The sequence below is a fragment of the Vanacampus margaritifer genome, chromosome 8, assembly GCF_051991255.1.
Source record: "Vanacampus margaritifer isolate UIUO_Vmar chromosome 8, RoL_Vmar_1.0, whole genome shotgun sequence".
In the NCBI taxonomy this organism is placed as follows: domain Eukaryota; kingdom Metazoa; phylum Chordata; class Actinopteri; order Syngnathiformes; family Syngnathidae; genus Vanacampus; species Vanacampus margaritifer.
Window position 1 is genome coordinate 7,708,328 of NC_135439.1, and position 17,232 is coordinate 7,725,559.

General features: G+C 38.1%; 1 protein-coding gene across 4 annotated transcripts in view; it reads left to right on the forward strand.

The window, feature by feature from the left end:
* col2a1b (collagen, type II, alpha 1b) overlaps positions 1-17,057 on the forward strand; it is a 109,645-nt gene extending 92,588 nt beyond the window's left edge. For all 4 annotated transcript variants that reach the window (XM_077572191.1, XM_077572194.1, XM_077572192.1 and 1 more), the window contains 28 exons: positions 17-115; positions 515-568; positions 652-705; positions 803-856; positions 1,848-1,901; positions 2,437-2,481; positions 3,127-3,225; positions 4,736-4,843; positions 4,930-4,983; positions 5,442-5,495; positions 5,565-5,618; positions 5,705-5,758; positions 6,309-6,416; positions 6,566-6,619; positions 6,699-6,752; positions 7,462-7,623; positions 8,612-8,719; positions 10,569-10,676; positions 11,899-11,952; positions 12,049-12,156; positions 12,245-12,298; positions 12,427-12,534; positions 12,608-12,661; positions 12,737-12,844; positions 12,913-13,201; positions 14,151-14,338; positions 14,447-14,689; positions 16,246-17,057. In XM_077572191.1, coding sequence (XP_077428317.1) covers positions 17-115; positions 515-568; positions 652-705; positions 803-856; positions 1,848-1,901; positions 2,437-2,481; positions 3,127-3,225; positions 4,736-4,843; positions 4,930-4,983; positions 5,442-5,495; positions 5,565-5,618; positions 5,705-5,758; positions 6,309-6,416; positions 6,566-6,619; positions 6,699-6,752; positions 7,462-7,623; positions 8,612-8,719; positions 10,569-10,676; positions 11,899-11,952; positions 12,049-12,156; positions 12,245-12,298; positions 12,427-12,534; positions 12,608-12,661; positions 12,737-12,844; positions 12,913-13,201; positions 14,151-14,338; positions 14,447-14,689; positions 16,246-16,392 — 2,730 coding nt within the window. In that variant the 3' untranslated portion in view covers positions 16,393-17,057. The remainder of the gene's footprint in view (positions 1-16; positions 116-514; positions 569-651; positions 706-802; positions 857-1,847; positions 1,902-2,436; positions 2,482-3,126; positions 3,226-4,735; positions 4,844-4,929; positions 4,984-5,441; positions 5,496-5,564; positions 5,619-5,704; positions 5,759-6,308; positions 6,417-6,565; positions 6,620-6,698; positions 6,753-7,461; positions 7,624-8,611; positions 8,720-10,568; positions 10,677-11,898; positions 11,953-12,048; positions 12,157-12,244; positions 12,299-12,426; positions 12,535-12,607; positions 12,662-12,736; positions 12,845-12,912; positions 13,202-14,150; positions 14,339-14,446; positions 14,690-16,245) is intronic.
* The last annotated feature ends 175 nt before the right edge of the window (positions 17,058-17,232 follow it).

Genomic DNA, 17,232 nt, shown 5'->3' on the forward strand with positions numbered 1-17,232 from the left:
ACTGTTGACCATGCAGGGAGCTGCTGGTGAAGATGGCCGACCCGGACCCCCCGGCCCACAGGGTGCCCGTGGGCAGCCCGGCGTCATGGGATTCCCCGGACCCAAAGGAGCAACCGTAAGCGAGCTATCACCGCATTAAGATAATTATATTGTCACCATATGACTATTACTGTACTTGTTTACTTTACGTTATCTAATGTGCATATGTGTGTGTTTCAGTATTTAAAATTGTTGTTGGGACTCCACCCACTTAAGCTCCATGCCAGGAAAATAACAGTACTCGCATCCTTGCCCAGTCACTTGTTGCTAGGTAGAATTAGGGCATGGGGCATATTAATACCATTTTCATACCCTGTTGTTATTATTATATTATTATACTTTATTTTTGCCCAGTCACCATCTGTTGGATGTGGTGGCAGTTGATCGTCTTGCACTCTTACGTAATACAAATCACACATTTTTGTCGCTGATCAACTCTCTCTTTCGCATTCTGTCTCTGTGGGTTGTTTTTTAGGGCGAGCCTGGCAAATCTGGAGAGAAGGGATTGCTTGGAGCTCATGGTCTGAGAGTAAGTGTGAAGCAATCATCAACAAAAGAAACCGTGTAACAAACATCTTAATTAACAGTGGATTTTTTTTTTCTTCTACTCAGGGTCTACCTGGAAAGGATGGTGAAACTGGCGCTGCTGGACCCCCCGGCCCTGCTGTACGTATCAATAATAACGCATTATAAATTTCCTAAAAGCGATTTTTCCAAAGTGTTTTTTTATGGCTTTAGTTGATTTGGTCACTTTTATCTTTAGGGTCCCGCTGGAGAGAGAGGAGAACAAGGTCAGCCTGGCCCCTCTGGTTTCCAGGTAATCGTCTCACTTATGCACTCATTAGCATACATATCTAAAAAAAAAACACATGAATCTCCTAATTGGGTTTTGGGGGTCTTTTTTTGAAATAAAAAACTATATTTTGGATACAAACAACAACAATCTCACAAAATGTGGATGCTTTTCGCAGGACAACAATAATATCAACATTATCATTCAAAGAGGAAAGCCTAGATAAATAGTATACATAAAAATAAAAAAAATCATGTTCATAAATCTGAATTCTTTTCCCCAAAAATATTCTAAAAATACACATATTTTTTTCTTTCTTTTTTTTTTTTTTACTTCATAGGTATTTGATTGGGTTTTCTATTCAATTAATTTTATTTCTACAAATGGTGCTTTTTTTGTAGGCGAAAAAAAATGCTGTTTGTGTATTTTTTAACACATTGGACAATATTAGATCGATTGAACTGACAATAGCATCCTTTTCAGAAACAAACACAATGAAAATATAATTAGAAAAACTTCAACTTCCACTACTAAAATTTGATTTTCTTCACACAAAAAGGAAAGAAAAGAAGAAAGAAAGAAAAGAAAAAAATGTATAGCTTTTTTTTCTCTTTGAACAATCTTATGATTTAAATTAATGTAATTTATTTAAAATAATATGTAACTACTAATACTACTATTTAAACAAAAGTACTTTAATTTTAATCTGGCTCCAAAAAGTCCAAAAAAACAACTCTGGTAAAAAGATATTTAAAAAAAGCTTTAACACATAGGAAATAGTAATTAACAATTATATGAACAACAAAATAGATATGAACAACTATATCTACACACTATGATGTAAATCCAAAGTAAAATGTAATAAAGAAAAGAAAACGGTCAGACATATTCAAAATAACATTTATTACAACATCCTGTCCATTGTCTAGTATTTTTGCAGTATGTATTGCAATGCATCTATGTTCAATATATGTTTGCTGGTACACATCATGATGCTTATGTCATGTCCACACAGGGTCTTCCCGGCCCCCCTGGTCCCCCCGGTGAGGGAGGCAAACCTGGAGATCAGGTACACGTGCACACAGAACAGTCAGTCAATCATGTCAAGCATGGAGAAGCCTCTTGAACCTCTAGCTTGAGGAAAATCTTATTTTGTCCTCGAGGAGCAAAGTGCCCTAAGTCAGTCTTGCTTTCCATATGAGGTTTTATACTGTACAACGCTTTGTGTGTTTTTGTATTTGGCTAAAAATAAATCCTATTGATTTTGTTAAATGTCAAATGTAAGATCTTTTACTTTCCTTTTGTTATTTGTATTTTCATTATATTATTTACTTACATATTCCTTAAATCTCTCAGGCTTTATTGCCATCATCAAAGTAAAAATCTTCAATTGAATTAATTCAGCTAAATATTACTATTATTGTCTTTATTTTTTTTTACTTTTTAAACCATTGGCTGCATCTAAGAAATGTCATGCTCAACCTAAAAAAAAATGTACACTTGCCATGTTTTGAGCTGATTCTACTTGCTTGTGATAAAATGCATTGACTCTCTGAAGCCCACTTCCTGTTTCGTCACGTGCCACTTCCTCTCTCCTGCGCCAGGGTGTTCCAGGAGAAGGCGGAGCTGCCGGTGCCACTGGACCCAGGGTACGTTAACAGAATCCATGCACCTTCTCTCACATTCCTGTATGTGCATGTTGACTGATTGAGTGATTGTCAAAAATACAATTCAACCCATTCTCACCTCGATGGCCAACAAACCTCACCTCAACTAACTTGACAACAAAAGCAGCAGTTTGGCACATAGTGAATCATTCTTCAAAAATGTATTACACTGCATCATCGTGGCCAGAGCGGGCACACCAGAAGCAACAGTACAATTAATTGTATTGAAGAATTAAATAATGACACGCAAACTGTTTTATTTATTTACATTCTATGTAATATATTTATTATTTTATAAAGTACTAGTACTGCTATTTTTCCTTATTTAAAAACCCAAACAAATGTGTGTGTTTTTTGGGGGGCTGGAACGGATTAATGGCCATTCCATTCATATAAATGGGGAAAGATGATTTGAGATACGAGTGGTCTTTTAAACTTATTTCTCAGGGCACCACAGTATTGAATATTATTTTAAGCCAGTGTAACAAGTTTATGGTTAATGGTTCGATTTATTAAAGTAGCTACGGTACTTACTGTATAATACTGAATAACTATAAAGTATAACATGCATAACATTTAATACAGTAATTTGAGATAACCAATTGATTCGTTTGTGTTGATGCTCAGGGAGAGCGAGGCTTCCCCGGAGAGAGAGGAGGAGCCGGTTCCCAGGGTCTGCAGGGACCCCGAGGTCTGCCCGGAACTCCTGGAACTGACGGCCCCAAGGTGAGTCATTATGAGTCATAAATGCAACACACCTCACCACTCCATTTTTTTTTTACATCCATAATCAATAGCTGCCTGCTGTTTTTCTGTTTGGCTGCTTTTCCCAGGAGGGGAAACGTTATTAAGAGAATCCTTGTGATAAGTCTTCACAATACTCGGCGGCAAACAATAATTATTTAAGTACAAATCGACTTCACGCAGGTGCAATCCGCTGTGTGTTTCCAATCCAGCCGCCAGCACATTTAAGCCCCTTAATTGCGGCAACACGGGGGAAGCAGACGCCATTGTCACACGCTCGGTTATCTGAAATGGTGTCCTTATCTGCGTAAAATGTCAGACAGCAGCGACTTAAAGACACCCTGGAATTGGTCCCCGAGTGGGTCAATTGGGCTTTATCAATTGGCCACAACGGTGACAATTGTACTGCACAATTTAAAGGAATCAGTTTTTACAAGGACAGAATGTCCCAGAAGCGTTTGCACAGCTTATACTAATTCAATTACTTTGTAAGAGAAGAGTCGATAAGACCAGATAAGATACGATAAGATACAATATGATCAGTCCTCATGTTGGGGGCCTGCTGTTCCGCTAGAAGCCTGTAGGTGGTCTCAAGGTGTATGAAGTTGTAGTCCGATTCCACGGAGGAGGCAGAGAAGAATATTCTCGTTACATCCCAATCGTATCGGCATAAAGGAGGTCCACGGTTTTATTCCTTCTCGTTACATGTTGTGTGAAGTTTAAGAATGTACAAATAAATCACTTGTATGGATACAAATAAAATAATGGTAACTGTATAACAAATAAATACAGTTTTGTTTTTTTATTTGATTATTTTTTATACTTCTATTTAATTAATAATAGACGTGCGAAAAATATCAAATATGTAACTAATTAGAATAATAACATAATACATTTTTATATGTTGCTGTTGTTATTATAATAATAATAATTATTATTATAATTTTAGAATATAGGTATGGGTCTTAAAATATATTAAAAAAAATAAAGTGATAATACATAATAAAAAATATATATGCATTTTTGTACTATTTTGTCCCATTTTATACTTATATTTATTTACCCTATAAGATATTTATTTCAATTTATTAACTGTATCCACGCTATAGTAGAAAATCCATTAACTAATATTTCAGATGTACTTTGTTAATGTAATTGTATTCTAGTATTAATACGCATATACAGCATATGAAATTGTAACATGAAAAATTACTATAATCGTTAATTAATCAATTAGTGCTTGTTTTAAAACATACGTACATTCTTTATGCTCACATATCCGGTAATATATGCTTTTACTATAGCACTTGTACTAAATCGTCTCATGATCGCAAACGTACAATTATTTACATGTTTCACCAAGTCTAAAGTTAAATACGTTATTACCTGATGGTGAAGGTGTTAATATACATAAATAGATTCCACTTTCGTAATCCTCTGCTGCTACTCTGAGCTCGCTTCATTATGTCTGCCATCTCGTCTCGCTGTTTAGGGAGCCATCGGACCTGCCGGAGGCGGCGGAGCTCAGGGACCCCCCGGTCTGCAGGGTATGCCCGGAGAGAGAGGAGGCTCCGGTATTCCCGGACCCAAAGGAGACAGAGTAAGGATTTGTCTGTTGGACTTCAAGTTATGTCTACACGCTAAATTGTTGATAATAAAATGCTTGTTTGTTTTTAAACTTTATAGGGTGACCTTGGAGAGAAGGGTCCTGAAGGTGCTGCTGGAAAAGATGGTGGCAGGGTGAGTTTAAAGTGCTGAAAAGAAAACAAAAACAAAAAAAACATTCAGAGCTCTATTAAAAAAAAAAAATTTGCTGAATTTTTAAATAAAATTCTAGGGACACTATCAAGCCAAATTGACCCTAAAATGGCAGCTTCAAACCAGAATAGTAGCCTTAATGTATTTTCAAGTGTCGCTTCTTGAAACTTTTTTGTGCGTCTAATCATGATAAAAAAAAAATAATAATAAGTTTCACGTTCCTAAGGAAAACCGTTGGTGTCCTCTTGAGACCATGAGACCATTTTTAGGAAGCTACCAATACCATAAAGTACATTTCTACCAGGATGAACAAAATTGTGTGTATGCTCATAGTCATAATATATAATACAATACTTTTGTTCAATTGTTTACATTATATTTCTTCATCAATAACAACAGAAAAGGCCTTTTGAGCGAACATATCGATATTTTATTTTCAGGGTCTTACTGGTCCCATCGGCCCTCCTGGTCCTGCCGGTCCCAATGGTGAAAAGGTATGGTTGATTTTTCCTCACGTACACAATTCATCTTCAAATGTATTTACTGTTGTGTCTTCTTTCCAGGGTGAATCCGGTCCTGCTGGTCCTTCTGGAGCCGCTGGCACCCGTGGCGCCCCCGTAAGTTTTTCCCCATTAAGCCTGCCAGATAAATGCAAAACGTGTCGATTGTGCATTCACACGTTTACTATTGTGTCCTCCTAAAGGGTGACAGAGGTGAGACCGGACCTCCTGGGCCTGCTGGATTTGCTGGACCCCCTGTAAGTAACACAGAGATCTGGTGTTAGCATTGCTAATTATCGATTATGCGTCAGAATGACGCACGACGTCGTCCTTGTGATTTCCGCTCCTCTGCTGTTTTTATAGCTGTTGTAGTGTATCACCACACGTGCTCAAAATAGAGATGTGACAAAAACAAGTCTCCTACTGTCACTTTTACGTGTAAATGTGTCAGCTTTTATTGGAAGGGGGGTTGCAATTTGCTAAATTAGCTCAGTTCTACTCTAAAGCCTTTAGAAGTCCTGAAAAAAAATTCCCAAAATCTGATGCATAGCTCTTAGACTTTTTCACCATACATAAAGTAGCCCAAATTGAAATAAATAAAAAATTTCATCTTAAATAAATGTTTTTCAATTAGGCATTTTTTTTGTCACAAGGAGCAAATGTCAGTTTTTGTGAAGCCTCGTCATTTAAGGTTTTTCCATAAAAAAAAAAAGGGTAACTGAACAAGTAGCGCTAATCCACCAGTTAGCCAACACGTGCTAACGCTCTGTCATCAAGACGATTCAAAAGTGTTTGTCTCTCCACCAGGGCTCTGATGGACAACCTGGACTTAAGGGAGAGATGGGAGAGTCTGGCCAGAAGGGAGATGCCGGCGCCCCTGGACCACAAGGACCATCTGGTGCCCCTGGGCCCGCTGTGAGTCACTTTAGTACTTTAAATATAACCTGCGTAATAATAGATTCATTGAGTGTTAAGAATGTGGCCAATTATGTGGAATTAATTGTCCTGAAGCAATTGAGGTCAAATAGAATTTAATGTTAAGGTACAGTGTGTTTCTTTTCTAGGGCCCTACTGGTGTTTCTGGACCTAAAGGCGCCCGCGGTGCTCAGGGACCTTCCGTAAGTGATCTCACAACACCCACCGTCATTTCTGCTGAATTTTTGTTGGATGGGTTTATATCCCCTCGCTTCTTTTCAGGGTGCCACCGGTTTCCCTGGAGCCGCTGGCCGAGTCGGACCTCCTGGTCCCAATGTAAGCTGCCCAACAATTTTTTTGTTTTTTGTTTCTTTTTATAAGAACAACAACAGTCCATTTTTTTCCCAGTAAGACAAAAGAGATACATACTTTTCTTTCTATTATTATTATTATTGTTTTATTTATTTTTTATTTGACAAGTAAGAATAAAAAAAATATATATATAATTTTTTATTTAAAAAATAAAGTCAAAGAAAAAGTAAAGGTAAAAGGAAATTGTTATGAATGTTATTTCTCAATTATGTGTTTTTAAAAGACAAAAAGCATTTATAAATTTTTTTACTTAGGTTTTCCTCTGTTCAATGAAAATCATGTATCTCCGAATTAATATTTTGTTATCTATCATATTAATTGAAAGAAAATATTTGTTTTTCAAAAATTTAAATACAGTACAATAATATAACCATTTACAATAATTATTATTTAAACAAAAAACATTTATCTCCAAATTTATTAAGTATTCAGCATATTGTATATGTTAATATTTATTTTTGATACATATTTGTATTGTTTCAGTTTTTTTTTTATGGCTATACATGTTTCCCATTATTAAATAAAGATATGTTGTATGTATTTGAAGACACAATATGACATATTTTCACATGATATTATAAATATTAATATTTGAAGGAAAAACATTGAAACACTTGCTTTTCATCAACTCTTATCACAGCTTGTTTTGTAACGTGAGTGGATGCTTCCTTAGGGCAATCCTGGAGCCGCTGGTCCCGCCGGCCCCTCTGGCAAAGACGGCCCCAAGGGCGTGAGAGGAGATGGCGGCCCCCACGGCAGACAGGGAGACGCTGGACTTCGCGGTGCCGCTGGAACTCCTGGAGAGAAAGGAGACGCTGGAGAGGACGGCCCCCCTGTGAGTGTGTCATCCTCTTTTTTTTTTGGGTGGATTGCCATGGTGGTCAATTTTTGTTTTGTTTTTCGACGTCTCTACAAGTTTAAAGTGGCGCTGTCAGCCTCACAGAGAGACAATTCCATCCATTAATACAGCCAGCTGTCATTGAGTGTAATAGCAGGGCAGTACAGAGGGAGCGGCGCCGTCTTACTGACAGATTGATGGCAGGCCCCTCGGCTGCCTTTTACCTTACACACACACACACAACCGCAGATGACAAGGCCTGTCCAGAAAATGCCATCTGACAAGTGTTTACCAACTCAACATGATGGGCCCCTGCTATCTGCTTCATACATGTTATTTTCATCTTCACCACCAAAGTCTCCCCCCCCGTCTGTGTGCGTCGGGGCGGGCATGTAATTGTGAAGTTTAACCCTGGAGAACCCACGGGGTCAAATTTGGCCCCTATAAATTCTGCTACTCAAATAACAAAGACCTTTTTTTTTTTTTTACAAATTTAACTTCAAAAATTCAGAGTGCCACTTCTGACCCCTGCATGGGGCCATCTAGTGGATGAATATTGCACTTACATGAGCCAGAGTGGTGGTGACAAGAGAGCTGCAAATCAATCCAAACAAAACCATCTTCTCAGCAAACCATCAGATGGTAAAATTGTGTTTTTTTTGTTAATCTATTTCATATCATGTTGCAAAATGCCTAGGAGTATGTTTTATATATATATATATATTGATAAATTAGCAACTCTGAGCTAGTTAAAAAAAAAGGGTTAAAATTGAAAAAACATATATTTTGGTGTTCAGACTATAGCAGTCATTTAATGTATAATTCATAATTTTCCAAAGAAGAAAAGGGTTCTTGGATTCTCCAGGGTTAAAAATAAATTCCGTTTTTGAGTGTTGAAAGATTAAACGAATTATGCAAATTTTTAACATGGATGCTTGTGGTTTGACATTTAATGGCGTCCTTGTCTCCGTTTCCTCCGTGCCAGGGTGCTCTGGGTCCTTCTGGTCCTCAAGGTTTGGCCGGCCAGCGTGGTATCGTGGGTCTGCCGGGACAGCGTGGCGAGAGAGGCTTCCCCGGCCTGCCCGGACCTTCTGTAAGTACCCAAAACATTCACTACCACAAAGGATTCATGTCACCGAGAGATATAGATTTGGTCTGTCAGGATAACGGCATATACAGTATTGGTAGAATTGTCCAAATTGTGCCCATGCACGTATAACTGGAGAATCATATGACATTATGTGATGTCTGCATCCGTCAGTCGTCATGTCACGTAATATTGGTTGTCATGGTGAGCAGCGGGCGGCCGTGTTGGACGTAACCGGATGAAGGCGCCATTTATGGTGACAGGGCGTTTGCCTCACTTTTTCCATCAGAAAATTTGAACTAGTACTACTAATAATACTAACAGGGTGTTGGTGGATTTCTAATAAAGGTTAAAAATGCGATTTAATCCTTTAAATCTGACATCCAGAGGTCTTAAAAATGCTTAATTGTTGTCTGTGTCAAGTCATTAACAGCGTACTCAACGTTTTATTGTGTCCTCCAGTGTAGATAAAGTACATTAAGGACATTTTTATGAATGAATCAATGTAAAAATGCTATTGTATTAAAAAAAAATTATTGACATGATATTCATGGTCCACTCCTAGTGTGCGCTTTTAGTGAAGAGCAGGTCAGAGTTGCGGGTCAATTTGACTCATTTTAAAGTTAGTACCGTTTTTACAATGGCTTTTTTTCTGCTTGGAATACTCAACATCTACAATGAAAATTGTTCATTGTCATCAATTTGGCTTTCTTATCACGGGTACAAAGAAACTAATGTAACACAAAGTTTATTGATGATAAGCAATAATGTTTATTGGATTGAAAAAAGCAATCAAGTTCTGAATACTGACACTTTAGGATTGTTAAACGTGCCCTGAGTGAGTTTCACTTAACATTAATAAGGTTAAGTTTAAAAAAATAACAATAATAAAAAAAATTTTTTTTATTGGGATTCCTCCATTTCCTCACACCTTTTGATAACTAAATGTTCCTGACAGGATAGTTAAATAATGTGATATAGACCATGTGTATTGATTTTTTTTGGGTGCATTTTAAGTAAATGAGTCATGCCCTGAAAGAAACGATTTTGCTTTACCTGAGAAGTGAATGTAAAAGAAGGGTTTAATCAATGTTATAAGGATTATATTAATTGGAATTTCTTTCAGTTTCTGACATTTTTGGACAGTTAAACGTGTCCGGGTCAAATCGACCCAGCAGTGTTATTATTGCTCTTCCTGAGAAACAAACATAAAAGGAGGATTAAAACGTCTTCAATTTGTCTTTCTTAAAACTGCCAAGTATCCTGTAAAACATAAACTTGCATAACAAGATTGAGTAACATTTTAAATCCAAAGTCATTTTAGTGGCTGTTATCAATATTTTGCGCAATCAATAAAATTCTCTAATGTTTTCCATTTGAAACTTATATAGTCAAACATATCTAATGAAATACAATCTTCATAACACTGTAATGTAAATGCTCAATTTTGGCATCTATCCACCATTTTGCAGCAGATGACATTGATCATCTTCTGTTATAAAAGAAGACAAAGATTGCTGTAGAAGGTCTTTTGATGGATTCAAATAAAAATGTAAGAAGGATGAAACATCTCCGCACTACTGGGAGATGGAAGCATTCAGAGCATTTGTTATTAATTCTGAAAAGAAATTACCAGTAGTATATTTTGAGCCATCTTCATAAAAACAGTGTCGGCTTATTTGTTTCTGCAGTACTAAACTCAAAATACTAATTCTGATCATTCCCCATCGCGTTTCAACAAAAAGTCACGACGGCGACATTTTACACACGACATTTTGCGACTCAAAAAACACTTCCATCTCCAACTGCGGGGGTCTTCATCAGCTTGACATGACTTACTTCCTCCTCTTCACAGGGTGAGCCTGGAAAGCAAGGAGGTCCCGGCGGCAGCGGAGACCGAGGATCCCCCGGTCCCGTCGGACCGCCCGGGCTCACCGGACCTGCAGGAGAGCCAGGCAGAGAGGTCAGTGAAAGGCCAGGAGCACAGCGGGGGTGGCCAGAGGCCATTAAAACGCTTCGTATTACGTGGACACTGCACACGTTTGCTACTTTAGCTACTTGAGGGCAGAGAAACAGGTGCTTATTTTAGTTGTATCATGTAACGAATATTGCCAGTCACCCTCAATTTTATTTTTTTCCCCCTTAGTTGTATTATTATTATTATTATTATAATGCATTTTATTTTTGGTATGTTTTTTGTTTTTCTTTCCACTTAGAATCTTTTTTAATTACTTTTTTAAAATTTAGCAAAGTAAGTCGTGCATTTTAATTAAAATGACTTTGCCTTTTAAAATTAATAATTGATTAAAAATGTAATAGTAATAATAATAATAATAATGAAGTAATGTTTCACTTAATTTTTAATTACTTAGACTTATTATAAAAAAATGTTTTAAGTAATTCATTAAAAAATTACATTTTAAAAAATGAAATTGTGTTTTCATTTAAAAAAGTACTAACAAATTTGGGATAATTTAAAAAATACAAAACTACAGTCACTTTTTTATGTATAAAATGTGTAAAAAAAACAAATAACTTCACATTTATGATTTTTCAAAAAAATGAATGTAATTAGCTAATATTCTAATCAATATATTGTTTAGTTGTTTTTTTAAAAAGACAATTTTGACATTATTGTTAAAAGAATTTGTTTAATTATTTTTTTGTAATGAGTACAAACCTAAACTCACTTCTTGACTTATCAATTGTTTTTTGACTATACAGTATAAACAAATAGTCAATTCACATTATTTTGTTTTTTAATTTGAACTAATTAAATCATTAATTATCAAAGAGTAAAATCATCATTATTTTTTGGGGTAAAAATAAGTAATTTATTTATTCTGAGTATACATGTAAGTCAAATTTAACAACAAAAAATTTCCTTCAACGTGGATGGATGGATAAATGAATATAAATTCAGGTCAAATTTTTGTTTCTCATAAAAATAACCTCTAATTTATAAAATAAGGATTTTGTGGAGTTATTTCATCAGTCAATATAAACAAGCTATGTTGGTTATATGTCATGGAAATAGACTTCTACCTGTAAATCCAGCCTTGAATTATAGATACCAAGTTGCACTGGCATTTTTTTGTTTGTAAGTCGTTTAATTTAGGCCTGGCGTTTAGTAAAGGGGGACAATTTTAAGGATACAGCAAATTAATCGATTGCTGATGTGACAGGGCAACCCTGGATCTGATGGACCTCCTGGTAGAGACGGCTCTGCTGGAATCAAGGTGAAACTTTCCATCCCAATTCTGCTCACTAAGTTGTTTTTTATGTATATAGTCAAAAGTTAAATTTTTCTTCTTCTTTTTTTTTTTTTGCTTCAGGGTGACCGCGGTAACACGGGTCCCGCTGGCGCTCCCGGTGCTCCAGGCGCTCCCGGCTCCACAGGCCCGGTCGGTCCCACCGGCAAACAGGGAAACCGAGGGGAGGCTGTGAGTGCAAGCGTTGGCGGCAATGTCACATTCCTGACTGACTGTCACACAACTCACCTGTGTGCAATTCCGTCCCTCTTCCTTTTAGGGTGCGCAAGGACCCGCCGGATCTCCAGGACCTGCTGGAGCCCGAGGAATGCCCGTACGTAACTCTTGGGAGAAAATGATGTACTTTCTCAAGTACCGTGCTGTAGCTACTCCCGCACAAACTTTTCCAGGGGTTGAATTAATCGTATTAACCTTTCATTTGTCATGTGACCCTGTTCCCAGGGACCCCAAGGTCCTCGTGGTGATAAGGGTGAAGGCGGAGAGTCTGGCGAAAGAGGACAGAAGGGTCACAGAGGCTTCACCGGTCTGCAGGGTCTGCCCGGACCTCCAGTAAGCTAAATTAGGTTTGATGGTATATTATTTGAGTAGGGCATTTAAAAAGCATGTGTTCCATCTTTTCTAGGGTCAATCTGGAGACCAGGGTGCTACTGGACCTGCTGGACCTTCTGGACAAAGAGTGAGGAGACAAACATTTCACCACCGTCGTGACTTTGCTGCACTGATGGTTTAAAATCTGTCTCTTTGAATACAGGGACCACCCGGACCGACTGGGCCCAGTGGAAAGGAGGGTTCAAACGGTATGCCCGGACCCATCGGACCCCCCGGACCCCGTGGACGCAGCGGAGAGACCGGTCCTTCCGTGAGTTCGAGCTTGAGGCTGCGTACGAAACTAATAAATCAAAATGAACATCCTCCTTCGTCCGTCAGGGTCCTCCCGGAACCCCCGGCCCCCCCGGTCTTCCCGGCCCCCCCGGCCCCGGCATCGACATGTCCGCCTTCGCCGGCCTGGGTCACACAGAGAAGGGTCCCGATCCTCTCAGGTACATGAGAGCCGACCAGGCCTCCGGAAACCTCCGTCAGCACGACGCCGAGGTGGACGCCACGCTCAAGTCCCTCAACAACCAGATCGAGAACATCCGCAGTCCAGAGGGCTCCAAGAAGAACCCGGCTCGCACCTGCAGGGACCTCAAGCTCTGCCATCCCGACTGGAAGAGCGGTCAGTTAGCAATTAGCCGTTAGCATCTAGGTTTGTCATGTCAACTGCTCAGCGTTTCTCCAAGTGTGGCAGGTTTGTGGGCTCCCTCTAGTGGTTTGCCAAAGAATCACTTATAGTGACAAGGTTACTATTAAGGAATACTGAAAAATAACAACAAAATAGCTTAAACTATCATTTTGGGCTGTGCAAATATTCAAAATTAAATTACAATTTTAATTATTATACTCCACAATTACAAAATTAGCATAATGGTAAAAAAAAAAAAAAGATTATTAATGCTAATTTTGAGTTTGAATTGTTTAAATATATACATTTGCACTAACTCATTTATAAAATTTTGTTTCATCCAATAGAAACTTGCATAATAGTGTTTCAAAGAATTTTATTTGTCTTCATATTTTTTACATTTAAATATTTTTTTGTTTTGTACCAAAAAAATTAAATTACCAAAATAATTGTGATGAATATTTTCTTCGTAATCAAGCAGCCTTACTATTATTCGAGAAACATTTTTCTTTAATGAAATAAAAATGAGTGATTTTTTTTTTTTTAAAGAAAGAAACTACAGTTTATGTAGCTATAATTTTCACGAAAATATTGGTTTTCATCTTTTTCAGGTAATTTGATACATAACGTATATTTTTAAAAATCTAAAACTAAATACTAAAACAAATTTTAAAAAAACTAAGTGGTATTTCATGTAATTGTTTTACTTTTGTTCTGCCGCTCATTTATTTTGAGTGTAATTCCACTACCGACCACTAGATGGTGACACACTGCGTAATTTGACGCTGCAAATTTGAAAGAAGAAGAACAAAAACAGGAAGTATTTCAGCCCAGCCTAGTTTTTGCTAAACCTTCCTGGATGTCAAATTCACTTTAATCCTGCTTTTTACACCTACAGAAAGTGACGGCTCAAGTTTGTTTTCTAATGCGCATGTCCTTGCAGGAGAGTACTGGATCGACCCCAACCAGGGCTGCACCGTGGACGCCATCAAGGTCTTCTGCAACATGGAGACGGGCGAGTCCTGCGTCCGCTCCAAACCGTCCAGCATCCCGCGCAAGAACTGGTGGTCCAGCAAGAGCAAGGACCGCAAACACGTGTGGTTCGGAGAAACCATGAACGGCGGATTCCACGTAAGGGTTTGCTCATGTAGTAAAGTCGAGTACAAATGAGAAAAACATGCTAACGTTAGCTTAGCACTGTACTCCACTATTTCATCTTCATTTCCTCTCTTTTTGCAGTTCAGCTACGGCGACGACAACCTGGCGCCCAACACGGCGGCCATCCAGATGACGTTCCTGCGCCTGCTGTCCACCGAGGCGTCGCAGAACGTCACGTACCACTGTAAGAACAGCGTGGCCTACATGGACGCCGCCGCCGGCAACCTGAAGAAGGCCGTGCTGCTGCAGGGCTCCAACGACGTGGAGATCCGCGCCGAGGGCAACAGCCGCTTTACCTACAGCGTCATGGAGGACGGATGCACGGTAGGGAAATGGAACCAACGCCTGCATTTAGTCACTTTAAGTGTTTGGAAAATATCCTCGCCCGTTTGTCCCTCATGTCACCTTCCCATAAAATAGTGCGAAATGATGCTTTAGTTTCAAATTAGGGTAGGGTTTCTAATTATTCAAACTGCAGTTAGGGTTTTAAACTATAGGATTTCAAAATAGCAGTTCAAACTAAGGTTAGGGTTTCAGGGTAGGGTTAAGGTTTCAAAGTAGGGTGTGGCTTTCAAACTAGGCTCTCAAAATGGGTTAGGGTTTCAAATAAACAAATTGGGCTTTCAATCTAGGGGTTAGGATTTCAATTTATTCAAACTGGGGTTAGTGTTTCAAACTGCGATTGGAATTTCAAAGTAGGGTTTAAAACTGAGGTTAAGGTTTTAAATCTGAGTTTTAAATTAGGGTTTGTTTTTCAAAGTAGGGTTTCAAACTAGCGTTAAGATTTCAAAGTAGGCTCTCAAAATGGGTCAGGGTTTCAAATAAACAAATTGGGCATTCAATCTAGAGTTAGGATTTCAAATTATTCAAACTGGGGTAGTGTTTCAAACTGCGGTTGGAATTTCAAAGTAGGGTTTAAAACTGAGGTTAAGGTTTTAAATCTGAGTTTTTCAAATTAGGGTTTGCTTTTCAAAGTAGGGTTTCAAACTAGCGTTAAGATTTCAAAGTAGGGTTTCAAACTAGCGTTAAGGTTTCAAACTAGGCTCTGAAAATGGGTCAGGGTTTCAAATAAACAAATAGGGCATTCAATCTAGAGTTAGGATTTCAAATTATTCAAACTGAGGTTAGTGTTTCAAACTGCGGTTGGAAATTCAAAGTAGGGTTTAAAACTGAGGTTAAGGTTTTAAATCAGAGTTTTAAATTAGGGTTTGTTTTTCAAAGTAGGGTTTCAAACTAGCGTTAAGATTTCAAAGTAGGGTTTCAAACTGGGTTAGGGTTTCAAACTACGGTTAGAATTTCAAAGTGGGGTTTGAAACTGTAGTTAAGGTTTCAAATTACAGTTTCAAAATAGGGTTAGGTTTTCAAAGTAGGGTTTCAAACTAGGGTGTGGCTTTCAAATTAGGGGTTAAAACTGGGGTTGGGTTCCAAAGTCAGGTTTCAAACTGGGGTCAATCTAGAGTTAGGATTTCAAATTATTCAAACTGGGATTAAGGTTTCAACTACAGTTATTATTTCGAAGTAGGGTTTCAAACTAGCGTTAAGGTTTCAAAGTAGGGCTTCAATAGGGTGGGGCTTTCAAATTAGGGTTTAAAACTGGGGTTAGGGTTTCAAATAAACAAGGCTTTCAAACTAGTGTTACAGTTTCAATTTAGGCTCTCAAATTAGTTTCAAATTGTGGTTCGGGTTTCAGAGTAGGATTAGGGTTTTTAAATTGAGGTTTAAAACCAGAGTTAGAATTTTAAAGTCGGATTTCAACCCGAGATTAGCTTTTCAAAGTTAGGTTTAAAACTGGGGTTAGAGTTTAAAAGTTAAAGTTTTGATTCAACGCGATTGGTCCAAAATGGAGTCATGACGGCTTTGCGTTGTCCTCGCCCGTGCAGAGACACACGGGCAAGTGGGGCAAGACGGTGATGGAGTACCGATCACAGAAGACCTCCCGCCTTCCCATCGTGGACATCGCCCCCATGGACATCGGCGGTGCCGACCAGGAGTTCGGAGTAGAAGTGGGCGCCGTGTGCTTCTTGTAAGCGGACCGAGACGATGCAGGAGGAGGGAAAAAAATCCAAATAAATGAAAGTGGAGCACGAGGAGAAAAATCAAGACACTTTTTCTTTGTTTTGTATTTAAATAAATGGGACTTCTTCTTTTTCTAAGTAAAAAAAAAAAAAGTGTTTTTTCCCCGGCCCCCCCACTAAATTGAACTCACTATGTAGGAAATACCTGCACTGAATGGCAACAACCAACAGCAGCGACTCACCTTCAGAGTGTCATGTGTCCGTCTTATTTATTTATTGTTTGGGCTTTCTGTTTTGCTTCTTTAAGTCAATAAAAAAAAGCCCACTTACACATGTCGCTTCAAAAAAAAAATAATAATAATCATATCAGCAGATCAACCATTACTTTGTATGCTTACAATGGTGCTATACTTCTATACCAGTTGATTCCAAAGAAATGTATTTATATATGTGTGTGTGTACGCACATATATAGTATTTTCTTTTTTGAGCAGATGCCTTCGCTTGACAATTCAGTTTTTGACACACCCCCACTCCAACATTGTCTTTTTTCAATTGTGAAGCTACCTCACTCAAACCTAAAAAGCATTGCAAAAATCGACTAAATGTTTGTTTACAGTCCCCCCCCCCCCAAAAAAAAACTCAAATAAAAGGTGAGAAGCTCGTTACTCCTCACGAGGTATGACTTGATTTATTTTTTTTAAGCTCACGCACACGCGTGAGGTTGTGTATATTTTTATTAATAATAAAAATAATAAATTTGATAATAGCATTCTTATATTAATATTATGATCATGACTTGTTTTTTTTGTTAATGTAAATTGGAAAATAAAAGACAAAAACCAAAGTTGAC